Below are 15,925 nucleotides of genomic sequence, written 5' to 3'. Positions count from 1 at the left end.
TCACAAAGTGGGAGGCATGTTGTGTAAATCAAATGATACAACCCCCCCCCAAAATCCATTTTAATTCCAGGTTGTAAGGCAACAAAATAGGAAAAATGCCAAGGGGGGTGAATTCTGTAGTCTTTAGAAGTGTAAAATAATGTTTGTGTTCATTCAATAGCTTCACATAGGCTTTTTAAGCCGGCTAAAACAGGATTCTCCTTCTTCTTCCTGTTCCCTTTGTCTGCGGCCATCAGACATTATTGAAACGGACTGATACACAACTCTGAAAAACATTCTGCCTGACTGATCCGACGGCATCATCAGTCCTACACATCAACAACATAAACCAACATGATTGAATACAATATGTGTGCAATACTGTCAGGTTGTGTACGTAGACATCTTGTGAAGCCTCTCTAGTCTCTTTCATACTTTTACTCTTGTTATATTAGTTTAGGCGCTTTCCTCCTGTCAACTCTGACTTGCGGAGTTCTAATCAAAGTCCGATTTTTAATGAGTTTCTGTTTCCTTCAGTGTTTGGGAGGAAATCAATGTGGTAGTGGGTGAAGGTGTTGTCTGTCTGTCGAACGGCGGCATTTGTAAACAGAAACAACAAAAGAGAGCGTCTGATGACTCCTGAACTCAGAAGGCTGGAGAAGCGAGGGAGGTGGGAGGAGAGGGAGGTGAAGAGAGGGAGATATGGTGAGGCAGGCGGTAAACTCAAAACACAAATCTCCCTCCGGCTCTGTCTGATGAGATCAGGAGGTCTATATGAGAAAGAGCCGTGAGTGGTGTGTGTGTGTGTGTGTGTGTGTGTGTGTTTTGCAAAGAGGCCTTTACAGGTTAATCTATTTGATGAAACATTTATGAGGTTGGGCCAGCATTTTGACTGGCTGATTAGCTGCAAAAGTTTACCCCGAAATGGAATGACACTTGAGTGGAGTGAGTTTACCTGTGTGTGGGTGTGCAATATGAATGTATCTAGTGTACCGTCTACATTATGGTAGTACCTGGAAGTCAATCATCTCAAACATGTATTTACCTTGAAGTGGATACTCTAATGATTAGAGCCTAATCTGGACCATGGGTTTACCTCAAACTGAACACTATGCAGCATAATCTTTACATGGAAACATGATGCACCACACTGTACTATACAGCATAATATTTACATGGAAACATGATGCACCACGCTGTACTATACACTATGAGAGGGAATAGTTTAGTTTGGATATTGCAAATACACACTGGAGGGGAAAACAAACTACAGTTAATTCCATTCATCCATTTTGCTTGTCTCAAACAGACTTTGTTGGTATGCTAGCAAATGACCAGTCCCTTCTGTACAGCGTATTGGGAGTTATTTTCAATCCTCTCCCCTATAAATCAGTGTACCCTATAGAAATACAATTAATTATACTTCTAGGGTGTACCCTCTCCGTCCTGAGTGAACTTGGGTATGACTCCACCTGTAGATATGCATGTATCTTGTAGTATAGATATTTGTGTTCTAGATAGTGATGCATGTATCTAGTAGTATAGATATGTCTGTTTTAGATAGTGATGCATGTTTCTTGTAGTATAGATATGTGTGTTCTAGATAGTGATGCATGTACCTGGTAGTATAGATATGTATGTTCTAGATAGTGATGCATGTACCTGGTAGTAAGTCAGAATGTAGATATGTATGTTCTAGATAGTGATGCATGTACCTGGTAGTAAGTCAGAATGTAGATATGTGTGTTCTTGATATTGATGCATGTACCTGGTAGTGAGTAAGCATGTTGAGTCTCTTCCAGTCACTCTCGATCTTGGTGGAGAGGTCTTCGTCCATCAGGATCGTACGCTGACCTCTGCCCTGGCGCCACTCTGTGAGTGGACAAAGGTACAAATGGGTTAAGTCACTATAGGGAGAAAGACAGATTTACTGTATATCCAGCCTGCACAGAATGACCTTTTCCTCTAGATGCAGTGATCACTATCACATAGAGAATCGATGTCACGCTCTCTTTTTGGACACTTGATTGATGTCACACACTCAGGTTGGCATTTATTGTAATGAATCTTGCCCTGGAGGCAGCTCTGTAGAGTGGTCACTGACTGGCGCAGCCACAAAGTCTTAAAATCTGATTTTAAACCTAACCCTAACATTAACCACACTGCTAACCCTAATGCCTAACCCTAACCTTAAATTAACACCAAAAAGCAAATTTTAGTTTTATGAATATTTACGATAAAGCCAATTTTGACTTTCTAGCTGGCCCGTTTAGTGAAAATCACTCAGTTCTGCCTCCAGGGCAAGATTCATGACAGTGAACGTCAACCTGCGTCACACACACACCGGTTCTTCAGGAGCCATGTTTGTCTGGACAGAGAAGGCAAGGGGCTACAGTGAAACAGATCTGGAGTTCCTGGAATCCTTCCTTTGAGGCCAGCATAAGATTCCCAGGCTACAAAGTAGCGATACCGAGAAGTAGAACAAGTGTGAGAACAAGTCTTAGTAGCAAGAGAGAGGACCAGAAGAGATAGAGGGAATAGAAAGGGAGGGAAATTAATCATCCACTCTGCTCTTTGATAGAGAGCGGATCGGGAGCCTTCGCCGGGCCCTCTCGATCAATGGGTGTGATTACCGCTGCTAGCTGAGGTCCCTACTTCCTCTTTCATCTGTGGCGGGCCCCCGGCCCCCACGCTGAGTGCTCTCCACCATTGACCAGCGCTAAGCGCCCTGCTGAACTGCCTCTTATTGTCATTACTGGGAACTAGCTAGGGCAGGAGAAACCACACCACCGCACCCTCCGAGAGAAACCACACCACTGCTACCAAATTCTGCTGGACTTTCAGTCTCAGCTAGAGATACCACACCATTGCACCCTCAGCCCACCACAGCATCCTAAAGAGAAATCCAACCACCGCACCCTCCAAGAGAAACAACACCACCGCACCCACTCGGGATACAACAACACACCACCTCCAAGAGATATGCCACCCCAAAGACATACGAAATATGCCACCCCCACCACTCTAGAGAAACTCCACCACTGTATTCCCTCACATTATAAAAAATATATATATATTGTGGAAAACAAACAAGGAGGTGATATTATTTTGTCTGCTGCATTTGAGTTTATATAAGTATGTGTCACTGTGTCGGTGTTGTTCCCGCCTGGCGTCGGCCACTGTCATCTCCTATTCCAATCACAAATAGACTAACAAAGCAGCAATCACCGGGCGGATGATGAAACACGTCCTAGGAGGGGTGAGGAGAATAACTTTGGCATCAGAAATCTCCAGGAAACACAAAGCCTCCTATTGTTTTCTCTCTGTACTGTACATCTTTCTATCAACATGCAAATAAACGGAGTCTCCAGTTGGGCCAGCATAAACAAACCCAAGGATGAGGAGAGAGGGAATTGGAAAAAAGGAGAAGAAAGAAAGGATGAACTTGGAGAAAACCAGAGTAAGATGAGATTGCCCCTATTTCCCAATCCTCCCAGGTCTGTCTCTGTGTGGAGCCCAGTGTAGTAGATAAGGGCTTTGGGGAGTGGAGGGACTCCAGAACATCGGAGCTCCTACAGTGAAGGTGAACGTTATCGAGGTAGTATTGTGATACTGCAGAGGGGGTAGCAGTGAAAGTTATTGAGGTAGTGTTGTGATATTGCAGAGGGGGAAGCAGTGAAGGTTATTGAGGTCGTTTTGTGATACTGCAGAGGGGGTAGCAGTGAAAGTTATTGAGGTAGTGTTGTGATACTGCAGAGGGGGAAGCAGTGAAGGTTATTGAGGTAGTTTTGTGGTACCCCCACACACAAACACAACGCAGGTCTTGCTTGGCTTGGTTCTCACGCTGTCCCCTCCTATCGTGCCTCCCTCATGGGGACCCAGCATGGGGAATTAAAAACAATACCTGGGACAGAAAAACTCTTGTCAAATTTGTTTTCAGGAGAGCCTGCAAGATGGAAACTGAGGATTGTCAATATGGGGGAGGAGGTTGGGGGAGGAGTTTGTCCGGACTTGGGAGGCCCGTTGATCTGTTAGTGGAATCATGCAGAGATGCTTCCTCTCCCCCGGAATGGACCATTCCATTCTGTTTAATACCCTTCTACCTATTGTCTTTTATATTCACCCCTTTCTTCCTAAACTACTTCTTGTAGTCCCACTGCAGTGAGGACATGCAGTGAGAAGCTCCCCCTCAGACTAAATGTCCAATTCCCTATAATAATAACACAACACACTGCCCGGTGGGCGCCATTAAACAATTTCACACCGGAGCGCTCGCCAAAAAGCTAAACCAATCTCTTCACTTATCAGAGAGACATTCCCCCATCACAGCTCCATATGCCATTATAAATGTACTATTACTAAGAAAACACAGGGCCTCACATGTGCACACACATACACACACACACACACACACACACACACACACACACAATCCTGAATGTGAATCCATAAAAAGGCACACCACTCATCGGCTATAAGAAAGACCTGCCGAAATTGTCGGAATACAATCAGGAAATAAAACATACACACATTTAGGCGTGATAGGCCGCGCAGCCGGAAAATGTAGTGTGAGGATGTTGTATTGTGAGACTGAGAGACATGTCTTCGTCCAGCAGAATGGGATTGTAATGGGAGCAGATCAGCTCACCACTCCTCACGACTACAAACAAAGACAATTAGTTGTCTTATAACACCATTAGGAAATAACCTTGGTGAAGAAAATGACAACCCAGTCTACTGAGAACAGGAAGAAAGAGAGAGAGAGGAAGAGAAAGAAAAGAAAGCCGATCTTTTCACAGAAAGAAAAATAAAGATTGAGGAGGTTTGGGGATCTGAGAGCCTCTCCATTGATTACTTGATCAATCATGTGAGTCAGAATGTGGTCAACAGGGCTGGATCGATGGGGAGTTGTGGAGGAAATAGAACAATCACACAGCACCAGTCGTAGGAGCCAGAGTGGAGAGGTCTGCTGGACTCAACTCTCCTGAGGTCTAGGGAGGGAGGCTGCTCTTTAGTCTCACTGAACACTGCGGTAATTTGAAGGATAAGTCTTGGGAATTAATGGGTGTAAAGCACAGGTGTCAAACTCATTCCACGGAGGGCCGAATGTCTGCGGGTTGTTGCTCCTCCCTTGTACTTGATTGACGAATTAAGGTCACAATTTAGTAAGGAACAATTTAGTAACCCTCACCTGCTTGTCTAGGGCTTAATTGAAAGGAAAAACCAAAAACCAGTCCACGTAATGGAAAATTAACTTGGTGCTCGTCAATTAAAAGCAGAAAATACAATATATATTTGCAATAATAATCTTGTTAACCTTTTCAACTCCAGGGAACATTTTCTCAATTTGTACCCGTATATGGTTGCTGTAGAAAAAGGGGGCTCATTGACTGATCAGACTTGAATTCACTCGGCACAAAACTGTAAAAAACGGTCCCGAACAGATTTCCAATAAGAAACGCATGTTTTCGTTTCCATTGCAAAACATTTTGCTACAGAGTGCACTAATGAACGTGACCCTGGTGATGTTTCTGCAGGTCATGATGAGAGGGGATCTTACCTAGGTCCATGTCAGAGGCCTTCTGTCTGTGGGAGTGGGGAACGTTCTTGTAGATGGCGTCCAGGATCTTTTCCTTCACCTGGCTGATGGTGTCACAGTTCAACACCTTCACCTGGATCTCAGGGCTCTTCTCATTGTCTGGGTGGATGCAGTTCACCACCTGTAGGGAACAGAGACAGGTCTTGGAGTTATACGCCTGCTATTACAATAGGAATACAGTTAACCACCTGTAGGGAACAGAGACAGGTCTTTTTTCTATTGAATGGAGAACCATATCAAGAGTTGATGAGGGATTCAGGTATGCTGTGTCTAAGTTGATAATTATGTTTGGAGAGGGAGACACATTCTGTGGTTATGATTAAACTATGGCGTGGTCGTTGGATATCAGGTTTGAAAGGGGCCATTCTGTGTCTGTCAAGTCTGGTGAAAGTCTTTCCTGTAATTGCTGTAATCGAAATGGGTATTCAGAGAAACTGGCCTCCCAGGGGGCGCAGTCTGACACGGCATGGATACCTTGAGTCGATGAGCGGTTAACAAGCTAATTATTATCATCGCACGGTCATCATCATTCACGGTGAATACATCAGCCATCATCATCATCATCATCATCGACGCCATCGAGGCTCTCGCCAGATGTAATTACATGGTCCAAGGGAAAGAAGGAGGCCATTTACATAAGAAAGAGGAAATAAAATACTTTACGGTCCTATGCTGTTCCCAGTACAGTTCTATACTTCTATCGTTGGGCAGATAATTACATGTTGTAAAAGGGCCGTTCCATCATCAATCCTTCTAGATTGATTGAGACAGAGATACTGTATCTCACGGCCAACTGAAATATCTATCCAAGCTATCTGAGCAAACACTGTGTACTTCCTGGGAATGGTTATATTTGTCCGACAGAAACATTGAGGGGAGCTAGTAACAAACTGCCTGGCTGGGTGTATTATCTTCTCTCTGACAGTCAGCTCAGGTCACAGTGGTGGAGGAGAGGAATGAAGGTGATCAGAATAGAACAGAAAGAGACACCAGCAGACTGGGAAACAACCACTCAGAGAACGCAAGGCATGAATATGTCACTGCACAGTGCACACTCTACCCCTCTTCCTCACCTCTTCCTCCTCTTCCTCACCTCCTCCCCCTCTTCCTCACCTCCTCCCCCTCATCTCCTCCCCCTCTTCCTTGCATACTCCCCCTCTTCCTGGCCTCCTCCCCCTCTTCCTCACCTCCTCCCCCCCTTCCCTGCCTCCTCTCCCTCACCTCCTCCCCCTCTTCCTCACCTCCTCCCCCTCTTCCATGCCTCCTCCCCCCTCACCTCCTCTCCCTCTTCCCCCACCTCCTCCCCCTCTTTCCTGCCTCCTCCCTCCTCCCCCTCGCCTCCTCCCTCCTTCCCCTCGCCTCCTCCCCCCTCTTCCTCATCTCTTCCCTCATCTTCCTCACCTCCTTCCCCTCTTTCCCCTCGCCTCCTCCCCCCTATTCTCCGTCTCTTCCCTCTTCTGTCAGCTCTGGTCTCCAAAAGAAAGTGAGGTCAGTGTGCCATCTTCCTGTCAGGCGTGAAAGGAGGCGGGTGGTGGGATGTTACAGTGTCTTACGGTCCTTCTGCCCATAACCCCTTCCTTCCCCTCCTCACCCCACAAAATGTAGTTCCTACCCCAGCCCCTTGCCCCCCTTACCAGCGTCTTGTAGTCGATTTGCTGTCTGATGAGCTTATCCTCACTGAGCGAGTAGCGCGCCTCGCCAGTGATTGAGTCGATGGGACCTTTCTCCATCTGCTGCTTGATGGCACAGAAGAGGGAGAAGAGGGGCTCACCCGCACACTCCTGTAGAGATGGAGGGAGGGAGGGAGGGAGGGAGGGGTTGGTGTCAGTCTGTGTCAAGCTCTATGTGACTCAAGTAAGTACAAAACAAACATTCTGTGTTTTGCATTTAGTTAATAAGTCTAGGACACAGTTCAAGATGTGTTAAGGAAGTTATAGACCCAGAAGTTGAAGATGTGTTAAGTAAGTTATAGGCCCAGAAGTTGAAGATATGTTAAGTAAGTTAAAGGCCCAGAAGTCTTCCTGACCATGTGATCAGACCAGGAAAAATCTCAACAGCTTTGCCACATAAAAAAGCCAATTTATACAGTACGGTCCACGCCAGAAGTAGAACTACTGCTGAGATGAGAACTCGGGTTTGGAGAAGTTTGAATGATAGATCAAAAGAGAGGCTAACATTGGCCAATTGCCAAAGCCCTTTCCAAAAACCCTGTCGTTAATCAATAGGAGAAGATGTGTCATCCATCAGTGTCTCCACTCCTCCCCTCTGGCCTGAGAGAGGGATGAGTGTTAGAGGAGTTATAACAGAGGGAGGTGACATCACTCATGTCTCAGAGAGAGAGCAGGCGCCCCGCCCCATACATGCCTGACAGGAGACTGGGGTTCTGACATGGATACAGTAGAATCCACAAGCACAACTGGGCAAGGAAAACTAAACACACACTGCTGGACAGTCAAGAGATGGAATAGAGGGAGAAAGGAGTATTGACAGAGAAGGGGTAATGCACACACACACACACACACACACACACACACACACACAGTCTTGTACAACTAACCTTGTGGGGACACACAATTCAGTCCCATTCAAAATCCTATTTTCCCTAAACCTAACCCTAACCTTAACCCTAACCCTAACCCTAACCTGAAAACATAACCTTAACCCTAACCCTAAACCTAACCCTAAAACTAACCCTATCTCCTAAACCTAACCCTAACACTAATTCTAACCTTGACCCTAAACCCCCTAGAAATAGCATTTGACCTTGTGGGGACCAACAAAATGTCCCCATTTGGTTACACTTTTGTTCGTTTACTATTCTTCTGGGGACTTCTGGACAACACAAGTATAGTTAAACATGTCCACACAAACACACACACACACACACACACACACACACACACACACACACACACACACACACACACACACACACACACACACACACACACACACACACACACACACACACACACACACACACACACACACACACACACACACACACACACACACACACACACACACACACACACACACACACACTTTACCAAATGACACACTCTCACAGACATGAAGCTAGAGGAGATGAATGGGTTAGCAAAGCAGAATGTATAAGAGTAAACTCTACGCAGACATTTAAAAGTGAATTTACCTTTAAGAACTTGTGGAGCAGGAAGGTGAACCAATTAGTCAGCATTTTCTCTGCCACAGACTCCGTCCTGAAATAAAGAGACATTCCATGAGCACACCATCCCTCACAACTCTATAATATCACCATCATAAATATTCAATATGATCATCAAATATTCCCCACAAAACGATGACTGTAGTAATGAATAGGGGCTTTTGTTACACAAACATTTGTCTCTCACTTCTAAAGGCCCCCAATCTTCCGGACTATGCCTTTTATATTCAGGCACGCCAAGGGCACCTAATCTACGCCGGGGTCTTAATACAAGAGAAAGCAATTAAAACCTTTATTTGATCCCGATGGGATTGATATCATTAGAAGGGCCTGTAATAATGCTGGGCTCATTATTAACCCCTCCTTCCCCAGCCCATTCACACCCACTGTCTGGGACGACACAGCACATCACGTTACAATAGAAAGTGAATGCATACATCCATCGCCCTGCTCTCTTTCTCTCTCTGTTATGTTCTGTCTCTCGTGCCGGGGTGGGCGCTCCACTGGCGTGACTAATCGGGGCACCGTTGACTGGGCTGCCATAGGCGGCCATACCGTGTGAATGGATAATATGCATACGCACAATAACAAACAGCGGGGTCTGAAAGGCGAGAGGCGGGGATCGGATATCCTTTGACACGTCTCTGGCTCCTGTGTGGTGGCTAATCTGCCAAGAACCCCCCTCCTCCCCTCTCCTCCCCCCTCCTCCCCCCTCCTCACCCCACCACCTCAATGAGGCATGGCCACATGCATCAATATTTCAGGATTAGGCCATTGTGTGTGTGTGCGCGCCCCTCCTTGTCCCCCCCTGTCGTTCGGTTGCCACCTGCAGCCCCTCCTCTCAGAGCCCCCCTGGCCCCTCTTAGGAGGACCATCGCATTGAGAGACGGAGGCTTGTGCCCGCTGTGCCAATAGGCCGGGCCTGGCACCCCCTGCCAACCAGAATTGGCACAACACCTGGATGGGATTAACTTCCTGCTCTGCTTGCACCCGCACTTTTATGCCGGCGCGGTAGCCGAGAGAGTCCTCGGCTCCAGGGGTCAGGGAGGTCACGTTTCATCTTTCCTTTCATGTGTCCCTCGCTCTATTCCTCCCCTCCACTCCTTCATTCTCTCTCCCTCCTCTCCCCTCAGACCCTGTCCCCTTCTTTGTAATCATACACACTTCCAAATGGTCTCCATGTTGACAAATTCAGGACATCAATCAAAGGGATGAAAAGAGAGTGTAAAAGGGAGAGGTGGAGATGGAGGGAGGGAAGAATAACAGAATGACTTGGCTGAGTCTTTATCTCCTCTTCCAGCTCCCTCCTTTCCTCCTCTTATTGCTCACAACACACATTCTGTTTATGTTCTTTAGTGTGTGTTCTAAAATAATGTGTTCAGAAAGGTGTGTGTGTAACTGTGTAACTGTGTGTGTTTTTGGCAATATAAACCAGGCCCTCCAGGAATAATCTGTTTTGGCTCGGCCCCACAGGGAGTCTGCATGCCGTCCTCTATCCAAGCCCTGCCTATAGGGAGTCCTCATGCCGTCCTCTATCCAAGCCCTGGCTATAGGGAGTCCTCATGCCGTCCTCTATCCAAGCCCTGCCTATAGGGAGTCCTCATGCCGTCCTCTAGGTAAGCCCTGCCTATAGGGAGTCCTCATGCCGTCCTCTATCCAAGCCCTGCCTATAGGGAGTCCTCATGCCGTCCTCTATCCAAGCCCTGCCTATAGGGAGTCCTCATGCCGTCCTCTATCCAAGCCCTGCCTATAGGGGAGTCCTCATGCCGTCCTCTATCCAAGCCCTGCCTATAGGGAGTCCTCATGCCGTCCTCTATCCAAGCCCTGCCTATAGGGAGTCCTCATGCCGTCCTCTATCCAAGCCCTGCCTATAGGGAGTCCTCATGCCGTCCTCTATCCAAGCCCTGCCTATAGGGAGTCCTCATGCCGTCCTCTATCCAAGCCCTGCCTATAGGGAGTCCTCATGCCGTCCTCTAGCCAAGCCCTGCCTATAGGGAGTCCTCATGCCGTCCTCTATCCAAGCCCTGCCTATAGGGAGTCCTCATGCCGTCCTCTAGCCAAGCCCTGCCTATAGGGAGTCCTCATGCCGTCCTCTAGCCAAGCCCTGCCTATAGGGAGTCCTCATGCCGTCCTCTAGCCAAGCCCTGCCTATAGGGAGTCCTCATGCCGTCCTCTATCCAAGCCCTGCCTATAGGGAGTCCTCATGCCGTCCTCTATCCAAGCCCTGCCTATAGGGAGTCCTCATGCCGTCCTCTAGCCAAGCCCTGCCTATAGGGAGTCCTCATGCCGTCCTCTATCCAAGCCCTGCCTATAGGGAGTCCTCATGCCGTCCTTCTAGCCAAGCCCTGCCTATAGGAGTCCTCATGCCGTCCTCTATCCAAGCCCTGCCTATAGGGAGTCCTCATGCCGTCCTCTAGCCAAGCCCTTCCTATAGGGAGTCCTCATGCCGTCCTCTATCCAAGCCCTGCCAATAGGGAGTCCTCATGCCGTCCTCTATCCAAGCCCTGCCTATAGGGAGTCCTCATGCCGTCCTCTAGCCAAGCCCTGCCTATAGGGAGTCCTCATGCCGTCCTCTATCCAAGCCCTGCCTATAGGGAGTCCTCATGCCGTCCTCTAGCCAAGCCCTGCCTATAGGGAGTCCTCATGCCGTCCTCTAGCCAAGCCCTGCCTATAGGGAGTCCTCATGCCGTCCTCTAGCCAAGCCCTGCCTATAGGGAGTCCTCATGCCGTCCCTCTAGCCAAGCCCTGCCTATAGGGAGTCCTCATGCCGTCCTCTAGCCAAGCCCTGCCTATAGGGAGTCCTCATGCCGTCCTTTAGCCAAGCCCTGCCTATAGGGAGTCCTCATGCCGTCCTCTAGCCAAGCCCTGCCTATAGGGAGTCCTCATGCCGTCCTTTAGCCAAGCCCTGCCTATAGGGAGTCCTCATGCCGTCCTCTAGCCAAGCCCTGCCTATAGGGAGTCCTCATGCCGTCCTTTAGCCAAGCCCTGCCTATAGGGAGTCCTCATGCCGTCCTCTAGCCAAGCCCTGCCTATAGGGAGTCCTCATGCCGTCCTCTAGCCAAGCCCTGCCTATAGGGAGTCCTCATGCCGTCCTTAGCCAAGCCCTGCCTATAGGGAGTCCTCATGCCGTCCTTTAGCCAAGCCCTGCCTATAGGGAGTCCTCATGCCGTCCTCTAGCCAAGCCCTGCCTATAGGGAGTCCTCATGCCGTCCTCTAGCCAAGCCCTGCCTATAGGGAGTCCTCATGCCGTCCTTTAGCCAAGCCCTGCCTTATAGGGAGTCCTCATGCCGTCCTCTAGCCAAGCCCTGCCTATAGGGAGTCCTCATGCCGTCCTTTAGCCAAGCCCTGCCTATAGGGAGTCCTCATGCCGTCCTTTAGCCAAGCCCTGCCTATAGGGAGTCCTCATGCCGTCCTTTAGCCAAGCCCTGCCTATAGGGAGTCCTCATGCCGTCCCTTAGCCAAGCCCTGCCTATAGGGAGTCCTCATGCCGTCCTCTAGCCAAGCCCTGCCTATAGGGAGTCCTCATGCCGTCCTCTAGCCAAGCCCTGCCTATAGGGAGTCCTCATGCCGTCCTCTAGCCAAGCCCTGCCTATAGGGAGTCCTCATGCCGTCCTCTAGCCAAGCCCTGCCTATAGGGAGTCCTCATGCCGTCCCTCTAGCCAAGCCCTGCCTATAGGGAGTCCTCATGCCGTCCTCTAGCCAAGCCCTGCCTATAGGGAGTCCTCATGCCGTCCTCTAGCCAAGCCCTGCCTATAGGGAGTCCTCATGCCGTCCTCTAGCCAAGCCCTGCCTATAGGGAGTCCTCATGCCGTCCTCTAGCCAAGCCCTGCCTATAGGGAGTCCTCATGCCGTCCTCTAGCCAAGCCCTGCCTATAGGGAGTCCTCATGCCATCCTCTATCCAAGCCCTGCCTATAGGGAGTCCTCATGCCGTCCTCTATCCAAGCCCTGCCTATAGGGAGTCCTCATGCCGTCCTCTATCCAAGCCCTGCCTATAGGGAGTCCTCATGCCGTCCTCTAGCCAAGCCCTGCCTATAGGGAGTTCTCATGCCGTCCTCTATCCAAGCCCTGCCTATAGGGAGTCCGCATGCCGTCCTTTAGCCAAGCCCTGCCTATAGGGAGTCCTCATGCCGTCCTCTAGCCAAGCCCTGCCTATGGAGTCCTCATGCCGTCCTCTAGCCAAGCCCTGCCTATAGGGAGTCCTCATGCCGTCCTCTAGCCAAGCCCTGCCTATGGGAGTCCTCATGCCGTCCTCTAGCCAAGCCCTGCCTATAGGGAGTCCTCATGCCGTCCTCTAGCCAAGCCCTGCCTATAGGGAGTCCTCATGCCGTCCTCTAGCCAAGCCCTGCCTATAGGGAGTCCTCATGCCGTCCTCTATCCAAGCCCTGCCTATAGGGAGTCCTCATGCTGTCCTCTATCCAAGCCCTGCCTATAGGGAGTCCTCATGCCGTCCTCTAGCCAAGCCCTGCCTATAGGGAGTCCTCATGCCGTCCTCTATCCAAGCCCTGCCTATAGGGAGTCCTCATGCCGTCCTCTAGCCAAGCCCTGCCTATAGGGAGTCCTCATGCCGTCCTCTATCCAAGCCCTGCCTATAGGGAGTCCTCATGCCGTCCTCTAGCCAAGCCCTGCCTATAGGGAGTCCTCATGCCGTCCTCTAGCCAAGCCCTGCCTATAGGGAGTCCTCATGCCGTCCTCTAGCCAAGCCCTGCCTATAGGGAGTCCTCATGCCGTCCTCTAGCCAAGCCCTGCCTATAGGGAGTCCTCATGCCGTCCTCTAGCCAAGCCCTGCCTATAGGGAGTCCTCATGCCGTCCTTTAGCCAAGCCCTGCCTATAGGGAGTCCTCATGCCGTCCTCTAGCCAAGCCCTGCCTATAGGGAGTCCTCATGCCGTCCTTTAGCCAAGCCCTGCCTATAGGGGAGTCCTCATGCCGTCCTCTAGCCAAGCCCTGCCTATAGGGAGTCCTCATGCCGTCCCTCTAGCCAAGCCCTGCCTATAGGGAGTCCTCATGCCGTCCTCTAGCCAAGCCCTGCCTATAGGGAGTCCTCATGCCGTCCTCTAGCCAAGCCCTGCCTATAGGGAGTCCTCATGCCGTCCCTTAGCCAAGCCCTGCCTATAGGGAGTCCTCATGCCGTCCTTTAGCCAAGCCCTGCCTATAGGGAGTCCTCATGCCGTCCTCTAGCCAAGCCCTGCCTATAGGGAGTCCTCATGCCGTCCTCTAGCCAAGCCCTGCCTATAGGGAGTCCTCATGCCGTCCTTTAGCCAAGCCCTGCCTTATAGGGAGTCCTCATGCCGTCCTCTAGCCAAGCCCTGCCTATAGGGAGTCCTCATGCCGTCCTTTAGCCAAGCCCTGCCTATAGGGAGTCCTCATGCCGTCCTTTAGCCAAGCCCTGCCTATAGGGAGTCCTCATGCCGTCCTCTAGCCAAGCCCTGCCTATAGGGAGTCCTCATGCCGTCCCTTTAGCCAAGCCCTGCCTATAGGGAGTCCTCATGCCGTCCTCTATCCAAGCCCTGCCTATAGGGAGTCCTCATGCCGTCCTCTAGCCAAGCCCTGCCTATAGGGAGTCCTCATGCCGTCCTCTAGCCAAGCCCTGCCTATAGGGAGTCCTCATGCCGTCCTCTAGCCAAGCCCTGCCTATAGGGAGTCCTCATGCCGTCCTCTAGCCAAGCCCTGCCTATAGGGAGTCCTCATGCCGTCCTCTAGCCAAGCCCTGCCTATAGGGAGTCCTCATGCCGTCCTCTAGCCAAGCCCTGCCTATAGGGGAGTCCTCATGCCGTCCTCTAGCCAAGCCCTGCCTATAGGGAGTCCTCATGCCGTCCTCTAGCCAAGCCCTGCCTATAGGGAGTCCTCATGCCGTCCTCTAGCCAAGCCCTGCCTATAGGGAGTCCTCATGCCATCCTCTATCCAAGCCATGCCTATAGGGAGTCCTCATGCCGTCCTCTATCCAAGCCCTGCCTATAGGGAGTCCTCATGCCGTCCTCTATCCAAGCCCTGCCTATAGGGAGTCCTCATGCCGTCCTCTAGCCAAGCCCTGCCTATAGGGAGTTCTCATGCCGTCCTCTATCCAAGCCCTGCCTATAGGGAGTCCGCATGCCGTCCTTTAGCCAAGCCCTGCCTATAGGGAGTCCTCATGCCGTCCTTTAGCCAAGCCCTGCCTATAGGGAGTCCTCATGCCGTCCTCTAGCCAAGCCCTGCCTATAGGGAGTCCTCATGCCGTCCTCTAGCCAAGCCCTGCCTATAGGGAGTCCTCATGCCGTCCTCTATCCAAGCCCTGCCTATAGGGAGTCCTCATGCCGTCCTTTAGCCAAGCCCTGCCTATAGGGAGTCCTCATACCGTCCTTTAGCCAAGCCCTGCCTATAGGGAGTCCTCATGCCGTCCTTTAGCCAAGCCCTGCCTATAGGGAGTCCTCATGCCGTCCTTTAGCCAAGCCCTGCCTATAGGCAAGATGGGATGAAGGGCTGCTGCACCGGGCCGTTACACCACAGCTGGCACCTAACATGCCCACAACGGTCCAACAACCTCCCCTCAACCTCCTCTTGACTGCCACATCTCTAGAATGTATCAGCAACGTTACTAATACATTAACATGGCTGTAATGCTCTGTGATATCGCATGTTGGCATGAAGAAGTGTGCCCGCTTGGCACCCAGTCAGAGGGGCAGTGGGTATAAAAATGTATCTGAAACCGAGTCAACTTGTCAGTACTTAGTTCCTCCTGATTACAGAGCAGTCGTTTTGCCTCTGCACATGAGATGGGAACCAGAGAATTACTGGATGGCAGATGCGGGGGGATGCATTATTATGTCGTGCAGAGCCATGCTCTATAAAAGGGAGGCTTAACGCTCGATGGATCTTCACAGCTCTCCCACTCATCCCAAATACATTTCTTTACTGGCATCTGGCATCACACTGATCATAAATGCATGATAAACTGAACCATTATTTAGTTTGAGGCATGGGTGCTGAAACAAGAGATGTGGCTTACAAAGTTTTGACACCATAGATCATTAATGAGGGTTCTGTATATCATATCGTCCTAGGGCTTTGTTGATTGTGATAGATAAGCTTTTAAAATCAATAAGATGTTAAAGGACAGGATTCTCAGTGATAACATTTTTCACTCTACCCTCCTCTGGGGCAAGTACGTCCCCCTATCCCAACTT

The 15,925-nt window shown here is 50.1% G+C and overlaps 1 protein-coding gene across 1 annotated transcript in view; it reads right to left on the bottom strand.

Moving 5' to 3' along the window:
• Positions 1-15,925, bottom strand: part of LOC121543383 (plexin-A4) — a 392,722-nt gene that overhangs the window by 31,690 nt on the left and 345,107 nt on the right. The window contains exons 23-26 of the mRNA XM_041853207.2: positions 8,733-8,799; positions 7,213-7,359; positions 5,540-5,699; positions 1,748-1,851 (exon numbers count right to left, since the gene is read on the bottom strand). Coding sequence (XP_041709141.1) covers positions 1,748-1,851; positions 5,540-5,699; positions 7,213-7,359; positions 8,733-8,799 — 478 coding nt within the window. The remainder of the gene's footprint in view (positions 1-1,747; positions 1,852-5,539; positions 5,700-7,212; positions 7,360-8,732; positions 8,800-15,925) is intronic.

This window comes from Coregonus clupeaformis, unplaced genomic scaffold, assembly GCF_020615455.1.
Source record: "Coregonus clupeaformis isolate EN_2021a unplaced genomic scaffold, ASM2061545v1 scaf0042, whole genome shotgun sequence".
Lineage (NCBI taxonomy): Eukaryota > Metazoa > Chordata > Actinopteri > Salmoniformes > Salmonidae > Coregonus > Coregonus clupeaformis.
Note: the sequence above shows the minus strand (reverse complement) of the source record. Positions and strands in the feature narration are given on the sequence as shown.